The following is a 16,587-nucleotide window of genomic DNA, read 5'->3' as shown; positions in this document are numbered from 1 at the left end:
TTGAAGAATTTTATCGGTAACTTGAAACAGATATTCAGGAGAACTCGTTTTTGAGATGCCAGAGAGGAAAACTCTCTTGCTTTCTGGACGACTGCCTTTCTTAAGGTAATTTCCCTTACCTGCATACGCTATCATTTCTTTAGCCGTGTCAGATTCCTCAGGTTCGTCCTCCTCGGAGGAGTCATTCCTGTCGCTATCTCCTTCCTTTTCTTGTTCCTTTCTTTCATGTATTTCTATTACTGCTTTTCTGATTCTTTTGTACATACTTGCTATACAACTCTGTTTATCATGGTTTCCATCGGCTATATTCTGACCCCACTTGTTTAGTGCGTCCATCTCGTCCTTGTCTACTCCAGGCCTGTCTCGTTCTCTTATTAAACAATTTATGAAGAAGCGTAATATACAACCTTGAGTGTCAGCTTTCTGGTGCGCCAGGGCCTCTTTAATACTTTCAGGATCTTCCCCAGTCTGGATAAAATGATATATTCTATCTAGGTGTTCAGTCATTCCTGGAAATAACACTAAGTAATCTGTAACTTTTCGTAAGCGTAGTGATGCTAACAACATTCTATCGTCTTTACCGGGTACTGGATCGTATCTGCAAATTGAAAGGGGTTCTTTAAGCATGTCGTAACTTGGTGTTCGGGGTGTACGTTGCTTTGCTACGTCCCTAATGTTTAATCTGTGTGTTTGTGGCGGGGTCTGGTAACCTCCTGTCGCACCTCCTGAGGCGGAGGCTTGAGCATGGCTTGTCTGTGGAGTCTGTATGTGTAACTGAACTTGTCTTTTACCAGGATCAGGCCCAAATGGATTCAGTGTATTGATCTTAGGTGTGGGAAGTGGTGGGGGAACAGGTGGAGCAGGATGTCGAACGGGTGAACTTTGTTGCGGTACTGGTTGGGCATTGTCTTGGAGTGGGTTGCCACCACCGTCACCGTCAGTAGGCGGTACGTGGGCACATGGATTGGTGTAAGCGGGAACTACATTGTCTAGATAGGAAGCAAGGAATATGTCTTTGGTGGTCCTGTGACTTACTTTAGTTGGAACCAATGGTGGCGGCAGATCTTTCGGTATTTCTGGAGTGGCCTTAGGCAAACCCTCGGCCACTAAATACATGCCGTTTGCAAGAGTGTTTCGCATGCGGTCTACTTGTTCTGCTTTTACTCGGATACCTTCAGTAACCAATTCGTTTTCTCGGACTTCATCCGACTCTTCTCTACGTTTTTCGGCTTTTCGGAATGCTTTTTCTGCACGTTTATGCGATTCTTTACGCCACAATTCTATGGCATCTTTCTGGGATTGTCTGGCTTTCTTGTTCCATAGCGCTTCCTCTACTCTCATGATGCACTCGGCATCCCACGTTCCTGTAACAGGCCACCTGTGTTTCTCTTCTAGGTGCTTGGTATAATCGGCCCATAAATCTAGATACAGTATGGCGTCTAAGCCATGCTTATGGTACATAAAATTTCCAGGGGTGTCCCTAGGTGGGACAGGAATTTCTTCCTCTAATATCCCTTTCCTAGTTCCTATCTGTCTTAATTTATTGAATAACGGCATCTTGTTACTTGGTACTGGACACTCGATACTTGTTACTTACTCTGAACACAGCTAGTTATACAAAAACACAGTACTGTACATCAAACAGTCACTCATACCACGACATTAATCACATAAACATTTTGAACACCTATTGTCTACCCTTGATACTAGATGTACTGCTAAACAGCACAGATACACTGTCTAAAACAGTGCAGACCGTGTTTGTGTACCCAAACCCGTCTTTACCGGATACATAATAATGCACCCGTCTAGATGCGTCCCCAGCAACGGTACTCACCGGGAAGCACGGAACAGAAGGCCTCGGAAAACTCGACTTGACTGGACCGGACTGGACTCGACTCGACTCGATACGTGAATACTTCGGAACTGGTGGGCCTCTTGACACCTCGGACCTTGCTTCTTTCGGCTAGGCTCTGGTCGGGATCCTCCGCACTCCTCACCGCCTCGTCTGGGTGCTGATCGCAGTCTCAGTCACCTCCGTAGGCCTGAGGGAGATACAGGAAATCCTGCGGGTACGCGTAGTTGTCCGTCTTGACTGTGGCAGGGGGGCAAAGGCTGCAACGCACCAACCGGCGCGTGGGGTGGGGGAGGGGTCCCTGTTCGGGCGCCAAATTAATGTGGTAAATATTTAATTACCGTCCTAATTTCTATGCAGGTAGGTACTTATAAAAAAAATAACTCAATCGGAAAGAAAGACGCAGAGTCCGTGGTGTTAGAGTTCTTAGGGGTTTTATTCCTTAAAAAGGAATGGTTCTTGAACCGGATATCGGGTTCCTGACACCACTGGGGTTCAGGAAGGGATAGAGCATACTTTATTGACAATACATAACTTTTATACTTAATACACATAATGTTAACCAATACAGAAGGCGTAACAGCTGAGAGAAATGAGATAACACACACGTGTTAGCAATACGTAATCAGAAGGCGTGAACTAGGGCGTACACAGAGGTGTGTGCTAGAAACGTCACATAAAAGTGTCACAAGTGGGTGTGTACATAGCAGAAATCTTGCAATGTCAGCAGAAGTCTGAGGTCTGGATGCGCGCGCAGCTGCATGGCGTGTGATTGACGTGAAGCTGGAGGGTGCAGGGGACTTGACATTTACACTAGAGGAAAGAGACAGAAGTCTGGCATGTCAGATTAACTCGTTCCTATATCATATCTGATATCTGATGTTTGGGAACCATATTATCTAGAAGGAAAGGTCTCTTGGGCAGAGGCTATCCTATACTGACTATGAATGCGTGCATATGTGCCTACGTGTCTGTGTGTAAAGCGAGGGGGCCATGGGCCTACCATGGTAACGGGAGCTATGAATTACTTGCATGGAGACGGAAAGGCCGGGCCCTTTGCTCTGCAGCTGAGGGATTGTTTATCTATTCTGCTGGACTGGAATGTGTTTTCGGGAAGCTGAGCTTGACTATGCTGATAGCGTGAAGGTAAAATACTGTCTTTGGCAGGCAAGCAGGCCGAGCCAGACTCCGTTCGCCTCGAAGGAAGTAGGACAGAGTTCACGGGGGGGCATCCCACGTTGCAGTTTCAGGAGGCAGAGATGACTTTGAAAAGAGGCTCGATGACAGAAAACAGGGCCTAGCTCGCACAGAGCCAGAAATACGTGAAAGTGCACCATACAAAGACGGTGGCAAGGCATACTTAGGAACGGAATATCCGACCCATTCAGGGTGGATCTGAAAGAGGACATGTTAACGTTGGACGCAAATGTATTTGCGTTTTCATAGCTGGCACAAGAGGGAAGTTACATGCACTTTAAGCTCGTACATGGAGACGGTGGGGTACACGTTAGGGAACATTTCTTGACCATAAAATGTATATTTCCTCAGACCGACCATTGAGAAATCCTGACTGCGGAGAGAGGCCGTGCTACCTGACGAATCTGAGGAGTTCTTCCCGGACCCAACAGTCCCTGGAGTGAGGAGATACAATCTACTACCAAGGAAAGAGCCTGCAGTTGTGTGATAAGTTGTCAGAACGGTCCCTAGGTCAGTGAAACGGAGAGGCGATGAGGCAAGGGGGGGGGGAATCAGCCCTGCATTAGTGTAGTGACACCCGTCTTGGCCCGCTGGTGAAGAAAACAACGGCTGCCTAGGGGGAAGAGTTCTGACAACATTTTTAGTTTCAGGAAGATACTGTTTGTACATTTGTGCGGATGGATAAGTACATTTTCTGTACTGTAGGGTTCATTGCTGCTGTAGCAGTTGTTGCTACAATCACGTGGTTTGTCGAGGATGTAATTCCTGCCCAGGAGTTGTATGTTGTTTCCACTCCAGTTCCAGATGAGCATTTCTTTAATACACTTCCATATCAAGAGTTGAAGCATCGACAGTCTTATTTGAATAATACTTTCATTCCGATGCTACACCATACCCACGTAGCTACTAATGCCATAAACTGTTGGATATGTGGGATGATGCCAGCACATCAGAAGGGGGGGAATGCCATTCATACCTCTCCCTTTATCTCATAATGGTTCTTGTCGAGCCTGGTACACTTTGCTTTTTGCTACAAGAAAGCCCACAGTGGGCAGACTGCTTTTCAGATTGAATAAAGAATGCCATCAGGATAAAGAAGGCTATCCACAAGCCAACTGAACTATATGGGAGTGGGAAGAATATCGACCGGACAATGATTCAACGCCCTATATTTTTACGAACACTAGAGACATTGTTGGCAATGAAAAGTTTGAGATTTCAGTGGCCCAAGCACAAGCAGATTTATGTGTACAGAGTGTAGGTTATATCCCTGTAGGTGTTAGTGATTGTATTATTGTGTTGAATATTGATGGTCTGAACAATAGCTCATTCCTTGCTTCTCATAACACTTACTTTGTATGTGGTAATAGAGGTTATTACCGATTACCAGCTGGATGGTCTGGAGTATGTTATGTAGCATTTTTACTACCGCCTGTATTCCTAGCACCTGCATCATATCATAAAGATTTAAAATTATTGAATAATGTAACTGTAAACAGATACAAACTGACTTTGTCTATTAATGATGTAGACCAGACTGACACTAGTCTGCAACAGTATATAGATTTCAATTTAGGATTACTTTTCTTTGTTGGAGCTGCTCTGAATAGTAAGATACGGCGATTAACGGGAGTAGTGGAAGCCATAACTAATCAAACTGCCGCAGCTCTTGGCAATCTCACTGAAGAGCTGCAAATTACTAGAATTGTTGCATTACAAAACCAAATGGTTTTGGACGTAATGTTAGCAGACAGAGGCGGTGCTTGTAGAATTATTGGAAGTAGCTGTTGTGTATTTATTCCTGATCACACTCCTTCTGTATACAAAGCAATTAATAAATTACATAAGATCGCTGCTGAAATACATGTCGAAAATGGAACGTGGACGTTTTCAAGTTGGTTCTGGACTCTGATCTCCACATGGGGCTGGAAAGTTCTTACTGGTCCCTGTATAATTATTGCTATTATTTTTACATGTTGTGTATGTATTCAATGTAGTCCAATGATATGTTCCCTATGTGTTAGCAGCAGAGTACAAAGTTCCCCAGGGAGCGTTTAACAGTGTGGAGCAAGGAGTTGGTATTATAAATACCGTGGCTGCGAAGAAAGGGTTCCCTAGTCGGAACTTAGAGAGCCTCACACACCCAAAGTAATAGGCGTGAAACACACCCTTACTGGAGGGTGTCCGGTGTCATCATCGGCTCACTGCCCCTCGTCAGACCGGCGCTGCAATGTCTGACGGAGTCCCCAGAGGTACTCTTTTGACGGGGTTCTTTTAGTTCCTTGCCGATGGTGGATGTGGGTGAGGATGAAGGAAGGTGTAGTCAGTGCAGTGGTGAGTGAAAGCGATAAAAAAGGTAATCAGTCCACTTCCAACTTTAATAACGTGGCTGATTCCTTAGTTAAAAGGGGTGGGAGGGGAGTCTAGAGACCGTAAAGGTATACAGAACAATAACTCTACCCCCTAGTGTGGTCAACATGTTTCTCGCCGAAAGGCGATTCGTCAGGACCTAAAATAAAGTACTACACAAAGAAACAAATGTGGACTCAATGCTCAATCTATATAAAGAAAGCAAATACAACCTCGCTGGGTCGGAGGACAAGAGGGCCAAGGGGTCCTGCTCTATTTAGGCGACCTAGAGGTAGGGGAACAAAATATAAAAACAAAAAGAACAGCTCAAGTCAAATGCAACATAGTGACTTAATGCTCAAATCGTGCAGCGTGACTCTTGTGACACAGGCTCCACACTGTGAGAAGTGAAGGGGGTGGTGTGGAAGGGAAAACCAATTGAACCGGGAATTTGGGTGCAACGTCCCTTCTATGTCATACACCACCCAAATGTCACAATTGGAGAATTTCCATTGTGTGTTTAAGAAAAAACTGTGGTATATAGCCGAAGCTTTCAAGGTAACAACCCGTCCCTAGGAAACAACAGCAGGCGTGCAGCATTAGTCATGTTCTTACCCTAAGGGGATTAAGACTGGGCCCCGCAGCATGCTCCCGTGAGGCCAGCGTTATAAGGTTGGATGCACCTATAGGATGTAAAAATTGGTAGCTGGTAACTTAGACAAGTAAGGTAGATGTGAATGGTGGTACTCTTAGCAGCAGCAATAGCGGCCCCAGATAGAGCGTAAAACATTCTCCCAGCAGCAATTCATAGTCGGGGCAAGTAGGGAGAGAGGCTTGGCGGGATGATCCCCACTTAATATGGCTCCCTGGGTAACAGTACTGTCATGTGATGTTGGACACGTATCACTCACACCACTCCTATCCATTGACATGTGGGACAGAGAGGCAGCCGAGGTACTGCCCTCAGCCCCTTCAGCAATAGATCGGGCGGGATGGGGGCGGGTACATGGTCAAGTGGGCCATAATATTATGCTTTAAAATATTATGCTTACAAATACGCTCAGAGGGGCCCCAGGGAGGCTTATGTGAAACAACAACCTGCCCTGTTTCTATATAATTAGAGACCCGGCGAGCTGGGGGCGGGTCGGGTGAGTGGCCAGGCGGGGCATAATTTGTCATTTAAAATCTGAATAGCGGGGCCTCCGGGAAGGCTTCCGATCGGCAAGGTGATCTTTGGCGGGCATATGCGGTAGTCGAACAACTTGGCCCGATATTGTCCCGTCATCCACGCTTCATAGAGAAACCGGGGCTTTGACGGTCTCGAAGGAAGCTTACCTTGGCGTAGACACTGGAACGGCGGAACACCTACCCCTCACGCTCACGGCACCTGGTCAGGGTGCGGAGCAGCTGGTGGAGGTTTCCGCTGGTGTCCGCCGTTTTGAAGGAGGTGGGCCTCTGACGTGGGTGCCGGACCGGTGGAGGCGCATCTGTAATGCGTCATGCGCATGCGCAGCACCCTGTCTGGTCCGCTGGGCAGAGCTAGGTAATCGAATGGCTCAGTAAGGGGGCCATCTTGGGAGTGGCAATAAGGCTTAAACAGATAGAGAGTTGCTTCGAGATCAATACCTCAGGGAGTCGGGTGTGATTAGACCCGAGGAGGAGACGCAACAGGAAGTGCCTGAGTAAGTATTCATAAAGTGGCCATAAGGAGTGTTATGGTGCGGATGTTAGCGCATATTGCGTCATAGTCTACACATTATGTCAGTCTGTGTCTGCATTGACTGTGTGCTGCCGGGACTGCGCGACTAAACCCAGTCAGTCCGTGGAGTAATGTTCTGGAGGTCCTCTGTTGAGAGGAATCAAGGTGGACCGGGATGGCAGAGACAGTAAGGGGTTGGGTTGTGGGTTGTGTTTCACCGCTAGTCAGGGGTATATGGCAGGAGAGGTGTACCTAGGATGTGATACCATTACGGGAGGGGTAAACAGGTGTTAGAGTAGAGGGTATCTACCTCGAGACACTCGCCCAGGGAATAGCGTCATTCAGCCCTATTGTGTCTAGCTGGAGACGATGCACCCATCTTTGTTCAAGCCTGAACAACGCTTGTCTAGTCATGGCTGGTTGGGACTCTAGCACTAGCCATTGGATGCTGTCGGCAGGGTGATTATGTTGTTGGTAGTGTTCATAAAGTCTCGTGTGAGTCTTGGAGCATCGTATGTTGCTTTTATGCTCCGTTAAAAAAAAAATGTTCCCTATGTGTTTCATTTTGTGTACCTAATAAAGGAGCTGTTGCTGAGGCTGTCCACCAGAAAAGTATAACTAGAGAGGTAGCTGAAATGATGAGCATCGACATTAACGATGAGCATTTAGATTATTTTAGGAAACCAAATGTCTTCAGCTAATGCTGAAAGGGTCGTCTGTTGTAAATAAAACAGTGATAATGTTAAGCATTAGCTAAAGACATGATATCGCAATTCACTAGTTGCGTTTCTCCAGCTCAATCTCTCGATACGGTCAGACTCCATCTTGTTTTCTGCCCTCCATTTTGTCTGCTACATATTGCCATGTGCTCGCCATGTGACGAGTCCTACCTCTTCGCTAGTGGCCCTTAGGGTCTGCCCAGCAACAGTCTATAAATAACCTAGTGTGCGTCTAGCGCATGCTCAGTAAAGGTCACATCTGTCTTTGATTAACGTAGATAGGAATGTGCATTTTCGCGGGCCTCAAGAACCGTTAACTCCACCTATGTATTGATCATGTTCAGAAATGTCCATATATGGTCGTAAATTATGCTCTGAATTGTACCCGCCTACTTATGAGCCCCTTCTTGTGTATAAAAGGGGACTGTGTACTTGAGTTCTTTGTGCTACCCTGTACAATGCTGTAGAGTGTTGTGTGGGCTGTAGAACCACCTTTAAAGGTTTATTAAACTATGCTTTTGTATTTTCAGTTTCCGTGCCAAATTCTTTGTGTAGTCTGAGGACTTCGTGCACAAAAGGGTGAACCCTTTGCACTCGCAGGCCTTGCTGAGGCCTGTACTCATCAGTAAAACCAGAGCCATCCAATACAGAGTAAACCTTTTCACCACTTGACTCGGGGGGTCCATGGGGCTAGGGGGCCTGAGGTGGCTTCCAAGCTGCTGATGTAGTTATCAATGTTGACTGTAGGGGGTTTAAGCCCATCTTCTAAGGCACAGACTACAGGAGCTGAATCTGGTGTTGGAGCAGCCAAAGAAGAGAGTGTTTGATCTCCCGTGCCCCCTAGACCCCCATTACTGTCCGCTGTAGGGACTAAGGTGAATACATTCACCAGTGTCCGTACGTCTAGGCCGCTGACCATCTCAGTAATTTGAGCTCCAATACAATTTGCCTCCAGGATGTCTATCTGTGACTGAATAGTTGAATCGCCTTGTCCTGCCAGTGCTGGATGTCCTGGATTACTCACTGGGGGGAGTAAGGGAGCAAGTGTGAAGTCCAAGGCTGAGGGTGAAGCCTTGGTTCCAGAAGAGAGCTCTGCTACGGGTGGCTGTAGACCTATACCATCTTTTAATGACACAAGGCAGTGAGCTGGGGACACTGAATGAGGATACAGGTACTCATTCTGAGATAATGACACAGGGCAATTATACTGGAACACTGACTGAGGATACAAGTAATAATGTCAAGATAATGACATGGAGTAGAGACACTGAAACGATGACGGAGGACACAAGTCATGATGCTGAGAAAATGACATGGAGTAGAGACACTGAAACGATGACTGAGGATAAGTCCTGATACTGAGATAATGACATAAGCAGTGACACTGGAACACTGACTGAGGACATAAGTACTGATGCAGAGATCATGACACAGGGCAGTGACACTAGTACACTGACTGAGGACATAAGAACTGATGCAGAGATCATGAGACAGGGCAGTGACACTGGTACACTGACTGAGGACACAACTAAGAATGTTCAGATATTGACATGGAGTAGAGACACTGAAACGATGACTAAGGACACAAGTCCTGATGCTGAGATAATGACATGGACAGTGACACTGGAACACTGACTGAGGACACCAATCCTGATGATGAGAAAATGACACTGACACTGGAATGATGACTGAGGACACAAGTAATAATGTTAAGATAATGACACGGGGTAGAGACACTGAAACTATGATTGAGGACACAAGTCCTGATGCTGAGATAACGATATGGGGTAGTGACAGTAGGAGACGGATACTAAACGATTGGACACAACAGAAGGACACCAACTCTAGAGCATTGATTACGGGAATAAAACAATGGACTGATGGCCTAAGGTTACTGACACTGATATTGACACAAGGGCACTGGCATAGAAACACAGATTCAGGTACACTGTGACTGATATGGACTCTGAGACACTAAAATAGACATTATGTGCGGCACCAATACAGAGAGTTACTGCCACGATGACTCTAATTGTGTACACCAACACAAGACACAGCGACAATGAAACTAACATGGGGACACTGACAAAGGGATGCTGGCATTGGCACATAGGCCATGAAACAGAAGAACTGATGAAGATAAATTGACACTGGGGCACTGTTAGACCTGTTCGCCCTTTGGGTGGTCCTTCCTATTATTTATTTATTTTTGTCCCCTTTTTGCCCCTCAATCTTTTTATTTTTGATGACCACTGGAATTTTTCAGGTGTTGACCTAGTTGTTAGGTGCTCCTTGACCCTGTAGGTTTTTTCCCCCTGCCTTAGGTGCCTTTTCTGACTAATACTTTGGGATACACAAAATGGTGGCCAGTAACTGCCATAACTGTTTTTCTCAGGGAATAGACCCATAGGACAATATAGGGAAACTCCAGAACCTTCCAGCTGGTTCTGGAAGCCTGAGGCTAGCCTATAAAAGGGTCAACACCAGGGCAGCCATTTTAGAAGTGGGAAACCAGAGAGTTCAGTTAGGAGTCTAGACCACTGGTCAGGGAGGTCAGTGCACTGAAGGAGGATTGATTGTCCTTTGGGGCTGCTATCCCTCGCTGTCGACACTTCCCCTGCGTGTGGATCTGGCCCTGCTGCTTTGAGGTCGGGAAATCACCTCTACCCCATTTCCCTTAACCCCTTTACTGCTAAGGCAACATTTGAAGGCCCCTTTGTTTTCCATTGAAATCAATGGAAAGTCCATGACGAGTTACCCTTGTCATTAGCAGCCAAGAGGTTAACGTTCCTGTGAGAGAAGTCCTGGACTCAGTGGAGGGGTGAGAGGGCATGCAAGCCCGTAGGAGAGAAGGAGAGAATAGCCTCTTCATATAAGGGACCAACACCATCATCATTCCCTCACAGATCCTCTGCTGAAATTTTTCGGACTTCTTGCACAACAAAATACCCAAGACATGCCCCAACTCCGCATCCGGACACACCATTGAGGACATCATCATGTAGCCTCACACCACCACCAGGAATACCCACCTCCTCACAAACTAGAGCCCCCTCACCACAGATGACACCACCATGAGAACTTGCAAATAAATGAATGGTGTTAGCCAATTACAATATCAATTTCAATTTGTTGATTTGTGAATTTGCGTTTGGTTTGGCTAAAATGGTACACTGAGCAAAGCAAGAGAGAAGATGAAAGTGTGGGAACGACATAGAGAAGGTTAGAGAATGATTATCTTTTTATCCTCAACCCCTTCTGGCGTGAACCACATTTACTTAAATCCAAATAGTGTCACACTTTTCTTTACCTGGAATCAAGGCATCAATGCGGCAGTCGTACAGCATCCCAAGTTGAAGGGGCCGGCCAAGTGCTGCTAATTTAATTACTGAAGAAGCTTCAGTTGCCATTATTTCAGCAGAGATCAGACTAAAATGCATAAAAACACACGTGGATTAGGATAATATCCTTTCATTGCACATATTCAAACCTACAATCTAATTATCGCCTGGTGGGCTTGTTGAGTCAGACAGTTCTAAAATAGTTTCTACCGGAAGCTGGTTTGGTATGTGGTGTCCCCTTATCTAAGTGGGGCACCCTGCACCAATCCAGACATTTATGACAATTTTAGTGGTTTAGACTGCTGCAGAAAGCTCTCAAATTGGTAGCTGTGGAGAGCAGCCTTCAGGCTTAGTCTAGGAGTGAAAAGCAATTTGGTTTACCAGTATCTAGTACTTTAGGGTAGGCTAAGTGAAAAAGAACCACACATTGTCCTTCTAAAAATAGATATTTATTACAGACACTAGCTAACACTTTACAATATCTCCCACCCAGTGATATAATCACAATGCACACAATAGTTCACCAATAGATTAGCAAATAGCACCAATTCACCGGGGTCCCCAGGGGGAGACCAAACCATATATCAAAATAGTGGAATGCGAACCATCACCTAATCTGAGTCTGGACCCAGGGGACGTAGAAGAGTCGGGGACACAAGGAACCACCCCAGTCGAGTAACTAGGAATCCCACAACAGCCGTGTGCTCAGCAAATACACAACTGCATATTCAACATGTTTTGGTGGGTCTGTTGCCGTTGCAGAGTTTAGAATGGGGACCGTTCCCAGTGGACCCTGAGGACATCCCAAGTGAGACAGCATACCCCTCCCGGCTCCCTTCTTAAGGGGACCACTGCCTCAAACTCGGGAGCGACCACTAAGCCTTGCCGAGGCCTGGTCACCCCCACGCTCCCCCTGCTACCAGAGTTGACTCGCCTCGCTGCAGGCGACCCAGCCGCTGCTGAGCCGCCTGCCCAATTGGATCAGACTTTCCCGCCGCTGCCTCCCTGCGGCCCCGCCCCCCGCCAGCCGATTGGACCCCCGCTTCCGCCACCCAGCGGACCCTCCCTCCTGGCTCCCTTCTTATGACACCCACTCCCACGCGCAGCGGGCACGCCAAAGGCAAGCCCGTCTGCGCCTGAACCGCGCCCAGCGCCAGGACCCCTGGTCCCAACCACCGATGCAAGACCAAACGACGGATCTACGACACCGCCACCCTCTACGCACTCAATGACGGGCGGAACCCTGCCTGCTACCGAGCCACCCCGAGACGCACCCACAGACCCTTCGCCTGCCAAGCCTGCCGTTTCTCCTGCTACCGGACCTGCACGGCCCCCGCCAAGCCCAGCACCAGCAACAACCACCTGAAGTGCATCCTGCTCAACACCCGCTCCATCCACAGGCACGCCGTGGAACTCTGGGACCTGTTCGACACGACCGCACCGGACGTCGCCTTCCTCACCGAAACCTGGATTAACGCCTCCTCAGCGCCCGACATCGCCATAGCCATCCCGGACGGATACAAGATCACCCGGAAGTACCGCGTCAACCAGACGGGAGGAGGCATCGCACACAAGAACACAATCCGCATCTAAACTAACTCCAACAAAACCTTCACCGCCGCCGAACACCTGCACTTCCAGATATACACTGACCCCAAGACCACCCTCCGCGGCACCCTCATCTACAGACAACCGGGACCATGCACACAATTCAGCGAAGACATCGCAGACTTCATCAGCCCGCACGCCCTTCCCTCCGCAGACTACATCCTCCTAGGAGACCTCAACTTTCACCTAGAGAACAACGACAGAAACACCACCGCCCTGCTGGACAACCTCGCCAACCTCGGACTCAAGCAACTGGTGAACACCCCCACCCACTACGCCGGCCACACGCTTGACCCTGTCTTCTCATCCAGCAAGCACATCTCCTTCAGCCACGCCACCGGACTCCACTGGACCGACCACAGCTGCGTCCACTTCAGCTTCAAAAGAACTACAACCCACCACCACCCGAAGCAGGTCCCCCGCCGAAACTGGAGCAACAGACAACAGGACCCCCCTCAAGCACGCCATCCGCAAACACCATCAGCTGATCCGCACCACCAAGAAGACGGCACTCAAAGAACGGCTGGACAACAATGCCCACGACAGCAAGGAACTCTTCAGCATCGTCAAAGAGTTCTCCAACCCTAGCGCCGGAAACAACAACATCACTCCCTCGCAAGACCTCTGCAACTCACTCGCCTCGTTCTTCCACAGCAAGATCGCCGACATACACAACAGCTTCGACGCACAGACCACGCACCCTACCACTGAACAAATGCCCGCCACCACCACCCTCTGCAACTAGACCCCAATCAGCACCGAAGACACCACCCGCACGATGAACTCCATCCACTCCGGATCACCAACCGACCTGTGCCCACACCACGTCTTCAACAAAGCCGACGCCACCATCGCACCCCATCTCCAAGACACCATCAAATCCTCCTTCCACACCGCCACCTTCCCGGAGAGCTGGAAGCACGCCGAGCTGACCACCCTCCTTAAGAATCCAACGGCAGACCCCACCGACCTCAAGAACTACCGTCCCATCTCGCTCCTTCCTTTTCCGGCCAAAGTCATCGAGAAGACCGTCAACAAACAGCTTGCCGCCTTCGAGACAAAAGGATCCCTTGACCCCTCACAGTCCGGGTTTCGAGCCAACCACAGAACCGAGACCGCCCTGATCGCAGCCACCGACGACATCAGAACCCTGATCGACAACGGGGAAACAGCTGCCCTCATCCTCCTGGACCTCTGCGGCATTCGACACCGTCTGCCACCGCTCCCTAGTGAAGCGCCTCAGCAACATCGGAATCCGAGAGAAAGCGCTGCAGTGGATCATCTCGTTCCTCACCGGAAGAACCCAGAGAGTCCGCCTCCCTCCGTTCAGATCCGAGGCCACCGAAGTCATCTGCGGTGTACCACAAGGATCTTCACTCAGCCCAACCCTCTTCAACGTCTACATGAGCCCACTCGCAGCCATCGCATGCCAGCACAACCTCAACATCATCTCCTACGCCGACGACACCCAGCTCATCCTCTCCCTCACCAGCGACCCCACCACCGCCAGAGCCAACCTACACGAAGGGATGAAAGACGTCGCCGACTGGATGAGGAACAGCCGCCTTAAACTGAACTCAGACAAGACGGAAGTCCTCATCCTGGGATCATCACCCTCCGCCTGGGACGAATCCTGGTCGGCCCCCGGCCCTGGGCACCGCTCCCAAACCAACGGACCACGCACGCAACTTGGCCTTCATCCTGGACTCCTCCCTGTCAATGACCAGACAAGTCAACGCCGTCTCATCCTCATGCTTCAACACACTGCGCATGCTCCGCAAGATCTTCAGATGGATCCCCACGGAAACCAGGAAGACCGTCACCCAGGCACTCGTCGCCAGCCGATTGGACTACGGGAACACCCTCTACACCGGAACCACAGCGAAACTTCAAAAAAGACTCCAACGCATCCAGAACACCTCCGCACGACTCATCCGACATCCCCCGACACAGCCACATCACCGGACACCTGAGAGACCTGCACTGGCTCCCAGTCAGCAAGAGAATCACGTTCAGACTCCTCACCCACGCACACAAGGCTCTCCACGACCTGGGCCCAAGTGCCTCAACGACCGCATGACTTTCTACACGCCCACCCGCCAGATACGATCGACCAGCCACGCACTCGCCACCGTACCCTCCCCCAGCGCCTTGAGACCCTCCCGGGTGAGTAGTGCGCTATACAAATGCTGTGATTGATTGATTGACAGCAGGTTGAAGAGTCCGACCACCCGTGGGTACCACAGAACCAGGATACCTACAAGTAGAATACACCCTAGGACCTCAGAAAGTTGCCTGCAGCTGGAGAAAGTACTACAGCGTCTGTTGGAACCCGAGAGTGGGATCATGTTGAAGAGTACCTGCAACAGTGTCAGTTGGAACCCCTAAGCGGGTTCGAGTCGGAGGCCCTTGAGTTCCAGGCAATGAGTTGCTTTGAACACTGTTGCACCGAGTCGGTAGCTCTGCTTGCGCTACCGTGGCGTTGAAGACGACCAAGTCCGTCAGTTCCACCCAACAACATTGGCGCATATCAGTTCTAGTGGGGACAGACTCTTTGACAGAACCTTTTGATGAGTCCGACTCTTTGCACGAGTCGTCAGGAGAACCGTTGAAGTTACTGTGCAATGAAGAGATGTAGCGACGCGGTGCACAGGGGTTCAGTCAAGGAGGTTCCGATGAGGGATACTGGCCTCATGCTTGATGAGAGGACAGTTCAGGCCTCGAGGGAGTGCAGAACCACCACCTATGTTTCTGAGCCTGTTGGAGTCCAGAGGAGCCCAGGTTCGGCAGACCAGTCAGCTATGTTGCGGTTCCTGCGGATGCAGGGGAGTGACTCCACTCCAAAGGAGATTCCTTCAGGTGTCTTTTGGTCCACAGGCCTTGACAGAACCTGTACAGAGCACAGGCACCGACATTTTAACAGACTTTCCGACAAAGAGCCCAGGAACAGCAGGGATCTTCCCAGGTGCAGTCTCAGAGTCAAGAGCGAAGTCAAGCGGAGCCCTGAGTACCCCGATGGTCGAAGTACAAGTGCCATTGATCGGAATCAAATTCCATGATGAATCTAGAGACCCACCCAGAGGAAAGCCCTTAAGTACCCTAAGGTAAGGGTTTGGATGATCCAGGGTTCCCCCCAGAAAAGGGGTCAGACAGTGGGTGGGCTACTCCAATGTCCTTTGTCCAGTTTTGTACCAGAGCAGGGTGCCAACGGCTCCCTGATCTGGTTTGAGCTTGAGTATGCATGGAGGGCATCAAATGTGCTTCTCTAGCAGACTATGTGTCACTGGTCAGCACCCATACCCCAGCCTAATAAACTAAATCCTGTCTGGGAGGTGTTTACACCGCCCTGTGACAGGATGCCTATGGTCCTACCTTCCTCTTGACCCAGCAGCAGGAGGGCCGAATTGTGTCTGGGGTCAGCAGCAGCCCTAGGTTGCTGTTAGGATCTGTATGGTTGATCCCGGGATCACGGAGGGCTCCCCGGAGGAGCTCTACCATGGATGGAATCATACTTCCCACACCAGATACGGTATTGGGGTATGATTCCAACATGTTTTCTAACAAACATGTCAAAGTTCGTTCCAGCCAGTTTAGAGATGATCATTGCATGATGACGCATGGCCTCTATATTGTGTGACTGGTACACTTACAAGGAGAATGGGCTCTGGCGTTTGTAGGGGTGTCCTGTTCATGTAGGGGCACACACACTTATAACAGAGCACCCTGCTTATGGGACTGAAAGGCTCATGGGGTGACGTATAGGTTTTAAGTGCAGTGTGGAGAATTATAAGGAAACCGATATCTATCATGAGAGGAGCA

At 49.2% G+C, this 16,587-nt stretch overlaps 1 protein-coding gene across 2 annotated transcripts in view; it reads right to left on the bottom strand.

The window, feature by feature from the left end:
* LOC147718173 (verrucotoxin subunit beta-like) overlaps window positions 1-16,587 on the bottom strand; it is a 244,733-nt gene that overhangs the window by 163,963 nt on the left and 64,183 nt on the right. For both annotated transcript variants that reach the window (XM_086919239.1, XM_086919238.1), the window contains exon 2: window positions 11,130-11,248. In XM_086919239.1, coding sequence (XP_086775365.1) covers window positions 11,130-11,229 — 100 coding nt within the window. In that variant the 5' untranslated portion in view covers window positions 11,230-11,248. The remainder of the gene's footprint in view (window positions 1-11,129; window positions 11,249-16,587) is intronic.

The sequence above is a fragment of the Lissotriton vulgaris genome, chromosome 4_2 (genome assembly GCF_964263255.1).
Source record: "Lissotriton vulgaris chromosome 4_2, aLisVul1.2, whole genome shotgun sequence".
Lineage (NCBI taxonomy): Eukaryota > Metazoa > Chordata > Amphibia > Caudata > Salamandridae > Lissotriton > Lissotriton vulgaris.
This window is presented reverse-complemented; position numbering and strand designations above follow the sequence as displayed.